The 12,145-nt window shown below is 29.2% G+C and overlaps 3 protein-coding genes across 5 annotated transcripts; all 3 read left to right on the top strand.

Annotated features, from left to right (window-relative positions):
- Positions 1 to 1,546: 1,546 nt before the first annotated feature.
- LOC112466340 lies at positions 1,547 to 4,467 on the top strand. Its single transcript, XM_025034398.1, has 9 exons — positions 1,547 to 1,727; positions 2,107 to 2,226; positions 2,371 to 2,488; positions 2,589 to 2,853; positions 2,924 to 3,055; positions 3,171 to 3,261; positions 3,420 to 3,565; positions 3,725 to 3,857; positions 3,936 to 4,467. Exons 1-9 carry the CDS (start codon positions 1,584 to 1,586, stop codon positions 3,987 to 3,989), a joined length of 1,203 nt encoding a protein of 400 aa, XP_024890166.1. The 5' UTR covers positions 1,547 to 1,583; the 3' UTR covers positions 3,990 to 4,467.
- A 348-nt stretch (positions 4,468 to 4,815) lies between these two features.
- On the top strand, positions 4,816 to 8,938 carry LOC112466341. 3 transcript variants are annotated; one of them, XM_025034400.1, is made up of 9 exons: positions 4,816 to 5,029; positions 5,385 to 5,465; positions 6,673 to 6,790; positions 6,915 to 7,179; positions 7,269 to 7,385; positions 7,472 to 7,562; positions 7,724 to 7,869; positions 8,488 to 8,620; positions 8,706 to 8,938. In XM_025034400.1, the coding sequence occupies exons 1-9, from the start codon at positions 4,862 to 4,864 to the stop codon at positions 8,757 to 8,759; spliced, it is 1,173 nt and encodes a 390-aa protein (XP_024890168.1). In that variant the 5' UTR covers positions 4,816 to 4,861; the 3' UTR covers positions 8,760 to 8,938. The 3 variants fall into 3 exon arrangements, with proteins under 3 accessions (XP_024890168.1, XP_024890167.1, XP_024890169.1); XM_025034399.1 differs by having other exon boundaries at positions 5,385 to 5,504; XM_025034401.1 differs by lacking the exons at positions 4,816 to 5,029; positions 5,385 to 5,465 and having other exon boundaries at positions 6,654 to 6,790.
- A 602-nt stretch (positions 8,939 to 9,540) lies between these two features.
- On the top strand, positions 9,541 to 12,114 carry LOC112466338 (the record flags this gene model as incomplete). The annotated part of the gene is made up of 7 exons (XM_025034396.1): positions 9,541 to 9,932; positions 10,255 to 10,374; positions 10,480 to 10,597; positions 10,978 to 11,242; positions 11,371 to 11,487; positions 11,550 to 11,640; positions 11,972 to 12,114. Coding segments are annotated over exons 1-7 (1,055 nt in total), but the record flags the coding sequence as incomplete, so codon positions are not given.
- Positions 12,115 to 12,145: the final 31 nt, after the last annotated feature.

The raw sequence follows: 12,145 nt of genomic DNA, 5'->3' as shown, positions 1-12,145 counted from the left end.
AGAAATTATGGATCACAATAATAATGTATTTGAAACTATGTAAGCGATATTTGTATGTAATATAATCACATTCGCATGTTCGTTTTACAGATAACACTACAGTGTACAAATATACAGTAAATGTAATTTAAAAAACATATATTAAGCATTAACAGATCCTTTTTAATATTTCTCAATCAATAATTATTTTGTCATGATATAGATACAATACCCAGTGGTACGTTGCTCCGTTACAAATACAAAAAATGATACTGTTTCTTTTGCAAAGAGGGTACCAAAGGTTTTACTATGAATATTGCTGGATTGTATGTGGCGTCCTTAGAAGGTGCTGCATGCTACGGTAAGAGAAATATTTTTTAAAATATGTGTTACATGTACATATTTTAAATAGAGGAAGATGGAAAAGTTGTGTCTTATTGTAGTTGTGCAGTACCATAGTGTCGTATTTCACCGTTCTTTATTCTTCGCGGAATTGATGCAAAACAGACCAACGAACTTCAGATAATTTTGTGCTTTTGTGCTATTCTGACAAGCTTTATTATCCAGTCCAGATAAGTGTATTCTATATTATATTTAAAATGTTTCATTTTTGTGTTACATTATTTCACATTTTTAATTTGGAATAATACCGTTATAAACCACTACATATATTACTAATTATAACCAATTAACCATTCATTTTCCCACAAATCTTATAGCCACTCCAAGTATTAATAACATAGTGATGCGCATCTGTTATCTATTATGATTAGAATTACAAAGGTTTTATTGAGATTAATGAAAATGCGCAGCAAAATTTTTATAATTTTAAACTTTTTTTAAAAAAACTGCATTAATAAATATATTTTTTAATATTTCTCGACATTTCGTAATTCCAACATTCCATATTACATTAAGTTTTAAAAAGAACCTATTAAAATAGTCAACGCGGGACCTACGTTTATGTACTAAGGTCGAGTACTGCAACGATATTACAACTACTCTGGTAGTAAGTAATGAGTTGACTATCGTGCAGATATAAGTTTAGTTAACAAACAAATAAAAATGTAAGAATTTGAAAAATAAAATTTAGGAAATACAAACAACACCAAGTTTATTTTAAAAAAGAACTTGAATAATATTTACCAGCGATATATATCTTTGTAATTACATTGACATTTCAAGCTGAGCAACTGGTACTTCTTTGAGAAAGGAAACGTAACACAAGACAGCACGGACTAGAATGTGGAACATTAATAACATATTGTACTGTGGAAAGGAACGAACTGCACCTGCGCAGTCCATTGCTGTCCAAGTCCCCTCACACAATATTTTCTTATGGGAAATAAACATCTGCTGCATTATTGCCATAATCAAATCGATCGATTAACTCCTTCACCCCTTCTGAAATAAAGTGTGAATTTCTAAGTGTTTCGATCTCTCACGTATGGTATTGCGTTATTTCTGCAATTTATTTAATTAAATTCGCCAATGTGGTTTGAAATTCAAATAAAAAAGACACAAAGATATAAGATATTTAATCGGCAAAAGAGAAAAGAACACGTGAACTTTTTTATCAATTCTATATCAATGCTCATGAAGAAATGATCTGTATCGACACTCTGCATGTCGGTCTGAATCGGTTTTTATTACTCGTAGTTGGCCTGTGGCCTTATCAACAATCTAAATTGATTCGGTTTCAAGTAACTTTATTTTTTGGTATTTTGGCAAGTTTTATTCTATCTCAGGTACGTTTATATTTTTAATTATTGCTCGATAACAAAGAAATTATTAAATTTTAACTTGTAGCAATTTGAGCATTTATACAGATAGATACCTATATAAAAAATCTCCAATAAGCTTGTAGTATTATTATTACAATGTTTGTGTTTACTGTAATTTCTTTTACTGTTAGAATCATCAAAGACACACCATTATAATACATACTATAATAAAAAACACGAAACATTTTTAATTTCTTATTACGTAAAATTTAATTTTTGTTTGGACTGGATATATTAAATTATTATTAAAAAGCAATCAATTATCTGCATGTAACAATTTTGCCATTGGATAAAAGAAGTAATAATTTCAATGAAATTTGTTATATAAAATGATTTCTTGCAGTTTGCAGCATTTCTTACTTTAAAATGTACTCCGGATTTACTCGTCAACGTTCTGTCTTCTGCATTATTTCATACTATGTTTGCGATTAAATATATTTCGTTTAGTATTAATACTAAAATCGTAAGTGAAATGATTATTATATATTATTTAATGTACATATAAATACAAATAAACATTTACAAAATATAAATTTTAATATACAATGTAAATATAATCTTTTTCAATTATAACCAAAAGACAAGTAACATAGAATTTTGTTAAAAGGTAAAATATTTATTGGAGCAATTGCAGCATATGCATAATGAGTTAACTGATAAAAATGAAATCAATATCATAGAGAAGTACGGTAATTATGCGAAAAGTTACACAATTGCATTTTTATGTAAGACAATAGCTTTTGTTACAACTTATCTTTGCAAGCTAATTAATGAGCCTATAATGCATTCACTTATGAAGAAAAATTATTTTTAAACATTCTTCAGTGCTTGTCGTGACCATGGTGCTCTCTTTAACTTTATATTTATTTTGGCCGCATATTTTCAATATCCTGTTCTTCACAAACGAGACTCGATCACGTCTTTCGTTGCCGTATATGACCGAATATTTCGTCGATCAAGAAAAATACCTCTATTTGATATTATTCCATGCGAACGCGGCATTTGCCATAGGCGCTGTCGCAATGTTAGCGACAGGAACAATGTTGGTATTTTATCAACAACATGCATGCGGAATGTTTCGAATCGCCAGGTAAGAGAATAAATATAAAGACAGATGTGTAGAAAACCTGGAAAATCGGAATATTATATAATTTTGGCAGAAGAATCACTTACAGTTATCGTATCGAACGAGCAATGACATTCAGAACTTTACAAAAGAACAGTTTGGAGAATGAGAATTTGGTTTACAAGGGATTAATTTGTGCCGTGGATATGCATCGCAGAGCTATGAAGTTGGTATCCATACAACAGTAATTATTTGTAATAATCCATACAACAGTACAATATTTGTAATAATCGATAATGCGTTTAGAATATGCGTAGAGTAATATTCACTTTCTCTTGAAGGTTCTCTAACTTGACATTATCGAGATTTAAAGTAATGTTCTCCTTGTTGATAATAGTCGGAGTGATTAGCGCAAGTCTCAATTTTTTTCGGGTAAATACGGTCCTTTTTTCATCATAATACTTATGATTAACAGTAATAGGACTAGTTGCTGACAAATTTTCATTGACAGTCTAATTACTCCAATTAATCATTTTGTTTGACATTACTGACTAGTTTCTATCAAGATCTTAAATGCGCTTGTACTTTAGATTTTTCAGGTGATATCGTTTGGATACAATGCTATGGAACTTTCATTACCCGTAATAATTTTAATCAGTCAATTGGTGTACATGATGATAACCAATTATCTTGCACAGGAAATTATGGATCACAATAATGATATATATATCACCGTGTAAGGAAGACATTCAAATGATATGATATCATACATATTTATCCTACTACAATGTACTAAAATAACAAAAACTGTCATTTAATTAAAAAGCACCTATGCATATGTCAAGAATGATTCTCTATTTTTTTCGTCTTTCTTTAATAATTCGTTATAATACAGGTACAAGGTCCAGTGGTATATGGCTCCGTTACAAACGCAGAAGTTAATTCTATTTCTGTTGCAAAGAAGTACCAAGGCGTTCACTATGAATATTGCTGGATTGTTTGTGGGATCATTAGAAGGTGCAGCTACGGTAAAAATATGTTGGCTTATATTTTAAACATAACACGTTTTAAACAGAAAAAACAAAAGAAGAACTATCTTATTACAGTTGCTGAGTACCGCGCTATCATATTTCACTGTCCTTCATTCTGCGCAACATTGACATAAAATTAATTAATTAAATATATACTATAAAGCATGTAATGAAATTAATTATATACGGATAATAGTTGCTTTCCATTTACACTCAATTGATCTGAGTCACTCAGTTATGTGAGTATTTTATACTCAGGTAAAATATGTCATTTTGTATGTACCTGCTTATTTTGGTAACAAAGTCTCGATAGTGAATAAAAACTCAGTTGAATCTCACTTGCCAGCATGCAAAAAGAACGTGCATTCAACTGAGTTATGACGTCACAAGTGAGAATTATCTGAGTTTTGATATAAAATAGAAAGCAACTAATATCGCCTATTACCTCAAACGAAGCAGAGGTAATAAACAAGATGCATAAGATAGATTACGGAGGAGAATGTAAAAGTTGGAAAAATATGAAAACATCTAAAATAAGTGGCGTTTAGAGCAACACGTACTTTAAAAAGTGTATTTAATAATAGTAATAATAAATTACTAGCCAATATATCGATATGTATAACTGATCGTTTCCTCTAAAATCAAAATGTAACTTATGAGTTTACGCACTACGAAACGAATGAGACACGACAAAACGCGCTACTGAAAATACGCCTGCGCAATTCTTTGTCAGGAGATACATTTAGAAAAATATTTTTCTTTTCTGAGAAATAAACGTTCAATTACCTTAAATTACATTGATCGCTTAATCGTCGACCTATTCCCAGGTCCCGACGTTGCTAAAATGCGAGTGTTCCGATCTCACGGTAACATTTTGTTGCATTTTACATCGCATTAAATTAGGCAATTTACATTAAAATTTAAACTAAATAAATAAGAGAATACGCAGCTGCAGACTAGTCGAAAGAAGAAAAAAGACGCACCGATCCTTTCGCTGTTACATGCATGTATATGCTCGTGGAGAAATGATCTGTATCAACTCTTTACATATTGGTCTCAATCGGTTTCTGCTACTTACATTTGGTCTATGGCCTTATCAGCAATCTAAACTCGTTCAATTTCAGTTAGTTTTGTTTCTTAGTATTTTGGCAACATTTATTTTATTTCAGGTACGTAAATAGTTTTAATTCCATGATATAAGACTTTAATTACAAAATAAAAAAATTATTTGTAGCAATTGACTTTGCAATTTTACATATTAAAACTATTATATCACAAACTCAATGTTGTATATATTACACATCAATATTAATATTATAATACGCACACGCACGCGCATATGTGTATTACAGAAAAAAAACTAAATTTATAATTTTATATTTTTTGATTATTTAAATAGATTTCTAATTTAAATTATTACATATTGAAAAACAATCAATTAATGACTTAGGGTCTCTTTCTAATTGCATAAGAAAATAGCAATTTTAATGGAAATTTTGGTAAATAAAAAATATCTTTTTGCAGCTCACAACGTTTCTGACTTCACAATGTACTCCGGATCTCCTTATCAATGTTCTTTCTTCTGCATTATTTTTTATTACTTTTGTAATTAAATATATTTTATTTAGTATTAACTTTGAAGTCGTAAGTAAAACATACAGGGTGACGATTGGAAATTGCTAAAATTAAATATATGTAATTTTGAGTAAACAGAATAAAATAAATCAAATACATTATATTACAAAAATATTCATTTTCACACTTATGTATGCAGATGTACATGTGTATACGTATACACTTCACTTCACTTCACTTCTTCTAGTAATAATAATAATATTTATAATTTTGTATTAAAAATTTTCAATTAAAAAGACCAAAATCCATGGTCGAAAAAGTCTTGACGATTAATCTGACCAAAACCAATGGTCGAATTATCACGACATTAGCCAAACGTTGTCGAATATAAAATAAAGTTTTTTTCGTTCATAATTTTTTATTAATATTTATATTAATTAATATTGTTATTAATAATTTCATCTATTATTATTAATATTTATTTATATCTAATAATCAATTAGTTAATTAAACTAATTATTTAATTAAATTATCTATTAGAATTAAATGTTTTCCGTATAAGATTTATAATTTGTTAATATTAGTCTATATCACCATAGTATGCAAGGTAGCCGTAATACACACGTACAGAAAATGACAAAATAAAATCAGGTGTGCAGTAAAAATCAATATTACCTGACTTGAGAAAATCAATGAGATGACAAATCAATACGCGTGTAGGTGTAGGTGTAGTTACTGGACTGAGCGAGCAAGTTTTGCGTAATATCATTGGCAAACTTTCATCGCTTATAACTCAAAAACTATTGCAGCCTCAAAATTTTTGAATTAGAATTTTTTACTATATTTTACCTCTAGAAAACAATAATAAAGTATTATACGGTTGTGAAACACCTTGATACATTTAGTTTCAGCAATTTCTCTACTAACATCCTGTATATTATGTATTATATTCACTAAGGTGCGATTTCATTGACGCTAGAAACCAGCGGCATCGTCAAAAACATGTAGTGGGGGAAGAAGTTCCGTTAAATTTTGCGGTACGCTCAAAAGCTGAGACGGTCTGAACTTCTTCCCCCACTACATTTTCTTGATGCTGCCGCTGGTTTCTAGCGTCAATGAAATCTCACCTATGTGAATAAATATTTCCGAGAGATAAAATTTTTAATATAATATAAATACAATAATATTTTTCCAACATAATCGAAAAAAAGAGCATGCAATATTATTAAAATAACAGATAAAGTGTTTGCTGGAGCAACTGCAGCATATTCGTAACGAACTAACTGATAAGAATGAAATCAACATCATGAAAGAGTACGCCAGCGATGCAAAACGTTACACGGCTATATTTACATGTAAGATAACTGCTTTCGATTTCTGTTAAACGCGAATTGTTTGTTATATTTGGAGACTTAACCAGCGATTTTATAATGGACATTCTTAGGATTTCGAAAGAATTGATTTTCAAACATTTTTCAGTGTGCGTTATATTGCTCGCATTTGCTTTATTATTATATCCAATTTGGCCGCGCATTTTTGACATCTTACTGCCTATGAATGAAACTCGACCACATATTTCACCACTGTTTGTAACAGAATACTTTGTCGATCAAGAAAAATATTTTTATTTGATTATCTTGCATGCAAACACGGCCTTTACCATAGGGGTTGGTGTAATGTTAGCGACAGGAACAATGTTCATAGTTTACATACAGTATGCATGTGGAATGTTTCGAATTGCCAGGTAAAAATATAAATATAAAATCAAATATAAGAAAACTCTATCGTAAATTTGAAGAGACCATATAGTTATGGCAAATAAATCACTTGCAGTTATCGCGTTAAACAAGCAATAACAATTGAAATTCTGCAAAAAAACAGCTTGAAGAATGAGAATTTAATTTATAAGGGATTAGTTTATGCCGTGGATATGCATCGCAAAGCTATAAAGTTGGTATTCATACAACAGTAATTATACAACATTTGAAATAATCGATAATATCGCGTATAGAATAACTGTTTTCTTTCTTTTGAAGATTCTCCGAATCGACAATATCTAGATTTAAAGTAATGTTCTTCCTTTTGATAGTAGTCGGAGTGATTTGCGCGAGTCTGAATTTTTTTCGGGTACATATCGCTTTTTAATATATTTAATATATATTTAATAACAGTAACGAGACTAATTATTATAAAATTTCCATCAAGTCAAGAGTTCTAATTCATTATTATTTTGTTTAACGTTATTAATTTAGTTTTACGACAATCATTAAGATGCACTTGTACTTTAGATTTTTCAGGTGGCATCCCTTAGCTGTGATGTTAAAGAACTTTCGTTACGATTAATATTTGTCATCATCCATTTTTGTTACATGTTTGTAGGAAACTATCTCGCACAGGAAATTACGAATCACAATAATGATGTATTTGCCACCGTGTAAGGATAATATTTATGTAATATAATTACATGCGCATTTATATCAATCAATGTAATAAAAAAAAACAGTTAAGGCCTCTGTTCACTCACTGCAACCATCTTGAATTGATGACATCAAAAGCGAGAAAAATAGATGTATCATGAAAATTCTTACGACGTATATTAAAACAAAAATGTTTTTCAATAAGATAGCGTTTGTAATCGATAGAATATATCAAAAACTCCCCTTTTGTTAGCGAAATCTACATGTCGAATTGAATTGTGCTTAATTAAGGACGAAAACAAGCCATCCTTAGCCGATAGCTGCCAAATTAAAATAAATATTTGCTTTCACATATTAAATTATAAATAGGAGTCTTTGGTACCTATATCTTAACACTACGACAATTATTTTAAATATAAAAACACTACATTAAAACGAAAAATAACGTTGTACATACGTCGAAAGAAAAGTTTAGCTTTACGCTTTTCAGTTCACAATTTTGCAAGGTGTAACGCTGTTTGTACTGTCAAGGTAAACTTGGCAATCAAGCCAGTATAGAAGCCTTAACGTGTGTCAAATTTATTGATAGATTTCTTTTATATTTCTCAATCATTAATTATTTTGTCATAATGTAGATACAATGTCCAGTGGTACGTTACTCCGTTGCAAATACAAAAAATGATCCTGTTCCTCTTGCAAAGAGGTACCAAGGCGTTCACTATGAATATTGCTGGACTATTTGTGGGATCGTTAGAAGGTGCTGCTACGGTAAGAAGAATATCTTTCAAAATAGTGTTAAATGTAAAATATATTTTATAGATAGATAAAAATAAAAAGTTATGTGTTATTATAGTTACTAAGCACGGCAGTGTCGTATTTCACAATTCTTCATTCGACGCAGAATTGATGTAAAGCAAATTAATTGATATAGTGTAGTGGAATAATGATAGTAAAAAACTAATTAGCACACTAAAACAAATTACATACTATAATCTAAAAAGTTGGATTGACCGATCTCGATAAAATTGTAAGAACTCTTAATTCTAAGAAAATATAAAAGTGTTTAAAACAGTGATGTATGTTTACAGTAAGTTAGCAATAATATATTAATAATTGATATATCGATATATATATCGCACCACAACTCAAACTCAAAAATTCACAATTTTCGGGAGAGAGGAAAAACAAATAATTCAACTTTTTTTGAATTGTGAGACAACTAACGCAATTGCAATTACGACATTTTGTTATAATGAAACTTGTACTGTTTTTTTTAAGACGTCTACTGTGATTCACTTGTCAATTTACTTATGACACTATTCATCCAGTAATTGCAACTTAATCGGTTTGTAAAGAATAACGACACTTCTGCTCCCGTGCAGCGAATTTTGCATATAGATTTGTAACACTATTATAGCATGTATAGGGAACACCTTAAGCATACTTTTTGTGGCATACTTAACTTAAAATCGAAATTTTTTGAGTTGTGACAGTACTCTTCTTGAGGTGCGATATGTAAGACTAAGCAATTACCATTTCTCTAAATGGTTTAATATAACTTATGAGAGCACGCATCATGCAACAAAGAGACATGTTATTGCGTTACTGAAAATTTGCGAAATGCTTGTGCGACTCATCCTCTGTCAGGGAATACGCAAGTACATTTCTATGAGAAATGAACATTCGTTCAATTGCCCATATTATATTGATCGCTTAATCGCCGACCCCTTCTCCAGTAAAATTGTTCAATTGCTAATGTTCCAATTTCAGAGTAATATTTTCCGCTAACTTTTGCTACGCTTATGCTAGATTAGATAATTTATGATGCAATTTATAAGAAAGTAGTAAGTTATAAAGTATTCAATAAAAGGAGAAAAATATGCGTGTGCACAAACCATCATTGACTTTTTCACAGTCAACGCATGCTCCTAGAGTAATGATCTGTATCGAGACTGAATACTTTTATCTCAATCGGGTTCTTCTACTTGCTATTGGCTTATGGCCTCATCATCAATCAAATCTTGTTCGATTTCAGATAATTTTGTGTCTCAGTATTCTGATAAGTTGTATTATTTTCCAAGTAAGTATGTTCCATGTTATATCTTATATTTTTCAAATTATACACCATATTACATTATACCGCATTGTTAATTGTACCATTATAAGTCACTACATAAGTTACTGATTACAATAATTATTTATCTTCTCACAACTTTTATCCAACTCCAAATACTAATATTAACAACACATCGTGAGATGCACCTGCTATTTTAGAATTAGAATTGTAAAAGTTTCATTATATCATTTCCACTACAAAGCAGTTAATCCTTTTTAACTTGTAATTTACTAATCGAATAGGAGAATAGCTTTTGTGATCTCTTAAGTAAATTTATTGATTGTAGCTTACAACATTTTTGACGGCAGAATGTACTCCTTATCTTATAATAAAAGTTTTCTCTAACGTGATGTTTTGCAGTACGTACATTATAAATTATAACGCATTTTGGATGAATACGCATAATGTAAGCTTGTTGCGCATTCAAAAAAATATACTTAATAAATAAATTTTTACATATAATAATCTTTGCCAAGTTTTTCAATAAGAAACACGTTAAATATTATAATAGGTAAAGCGTTTAACGGAGCAACTACAGCAAATTTGTAATGAATTGAAAGACGAGAACGAAATCAATATTATGAAAGAGTATGGAAACAGCGTGAAACGTTATACAGTTGTAATTATATGTAAGATAACACATGTTAATATAAAGCTAAGTAAATTAATTATAAGAAATATTAAACGACCAAATAAACATGACTATCTAAACATTATTATTTTTTATACTTACACTAAATATAATCGACATATTTCTAAAATGTAAAGATATAATTTAAAAATAATTTTAAAAAATCAAAAAATATTTTTACTATACGGAATATAAGTATACACTTTTCATTTTAAATAGTACGTTTAAAACGTAAGAATTTTTTGCAGTCATTATTTGCATAAAATATCATACTGAAAAAAATTATACAGCACAGAAATTTGAAATATATTACTTATAATATTTCAAAACATTAAAAAAAACAAAATTTATATAATAATTTTTTTCAAATGCTCTTAGTGTTCAGCATGTTCTGTTTATTTGTCGTTATTTTATTGCCAATTTTGACGCCAGTTCTTGATATTGCTTTGCATATAAATGGATCTCAGCCACGTCTAATACTGCATTTCATGACTGAATATTTTATCGATCAAGAAAAATATTTCTACATAATTTTGTTGCATTCAAATGCAGTCATATGTATAGGAGCAACCACAGCGACAGCAACAGGGACATTACTCAGAGGATATCTCATACTCGCTTGCGGATTGTTTAAAATTGCCAGGTAAAAAACAAATCTACGAAAAAATACAAAAGTTATATAGTTGAAAATAAGACTTGTTTTGCATCAAATGTTTCCGCGCAAACAAATTACGGAGAACTATGTATTTATAGTCTAAAATTAATTTATAGTTATCGTATCGAGCAAGCGATGACAATAAAAATGCTCGAAAATATCAGTACAAAAAACGAGATTATAATTTACAAGGAAATAATTTGTGCCGTCGACATTCAACGCAAAGCTTTAAAGTTGGTGTTCATATATGATATTATTTACATAAGTATTTGTCATAATATTTTACTTTTTTAAGGTATTCTCAATTTTTATTATCCAGCTTTAAGGGATCCTTCTTCTTCTTAATAGCGATTAATGTAATTTCTTTGAGTCTCAATCTTTTTGCAGTGAGTTTTCTCTCACATTTTTAAACATATTATTCAATGACTTCTGTAAATTATCTTATAATATTTAAAGATAAAGAATAAGATTTATTTAAAAATAAAGATAAAGAATACTTTGCAGATAAAAAATAATATAATCAATAATTACAAAAGTAATTGAAAACAAGTGTTAATTTATTTTTAATCAATCAAAATTTTTAAGAAAAGAGAAAAAATTATGGATATTATTTTTTGTATTATTTATTTGTGATTTTATAATAACCTATTTTTGCATATAAAATAAATAATCATATTAAATATAACTAGAACTTTGATCATAATCACGATATTTCAGATTTTTCAGTGTGTGTCGCTCGGAAACAAAGAGGAATTGGTATTTCATCTTTTGATTGTGTCGGTCATTCTTTTGTACATGTTCTTAGCTAACTATACCGGACAAGAAGTTATGGATCACAATAACTACATATATATTGCAGCGTAAGAAATTGTTTTATATAATGTCCATATA

Source organism: Temnothorax curvispinosus, unplaced genomic scaffold (genome assembly GCF_003070985.1).
Source record: "Temnothorax curvispinosus isolate PA1 unplaced genomic scaffold, ASM307098v1 QBEX01016055.1, whole genome shotgun sequence".
Taxonomy (NCBI): domain Eukaryota; kingdom Metazoa; phylum Arthropoda; class Insecta; order Hymenoptera; family Formicidae; genus Temnothorax; species Temnothorax curvispinosus.
Note: the sequence above shows the minus strand (reverse complement) of the source record. Positions and strands in the feature narration are given on the sequence as shown.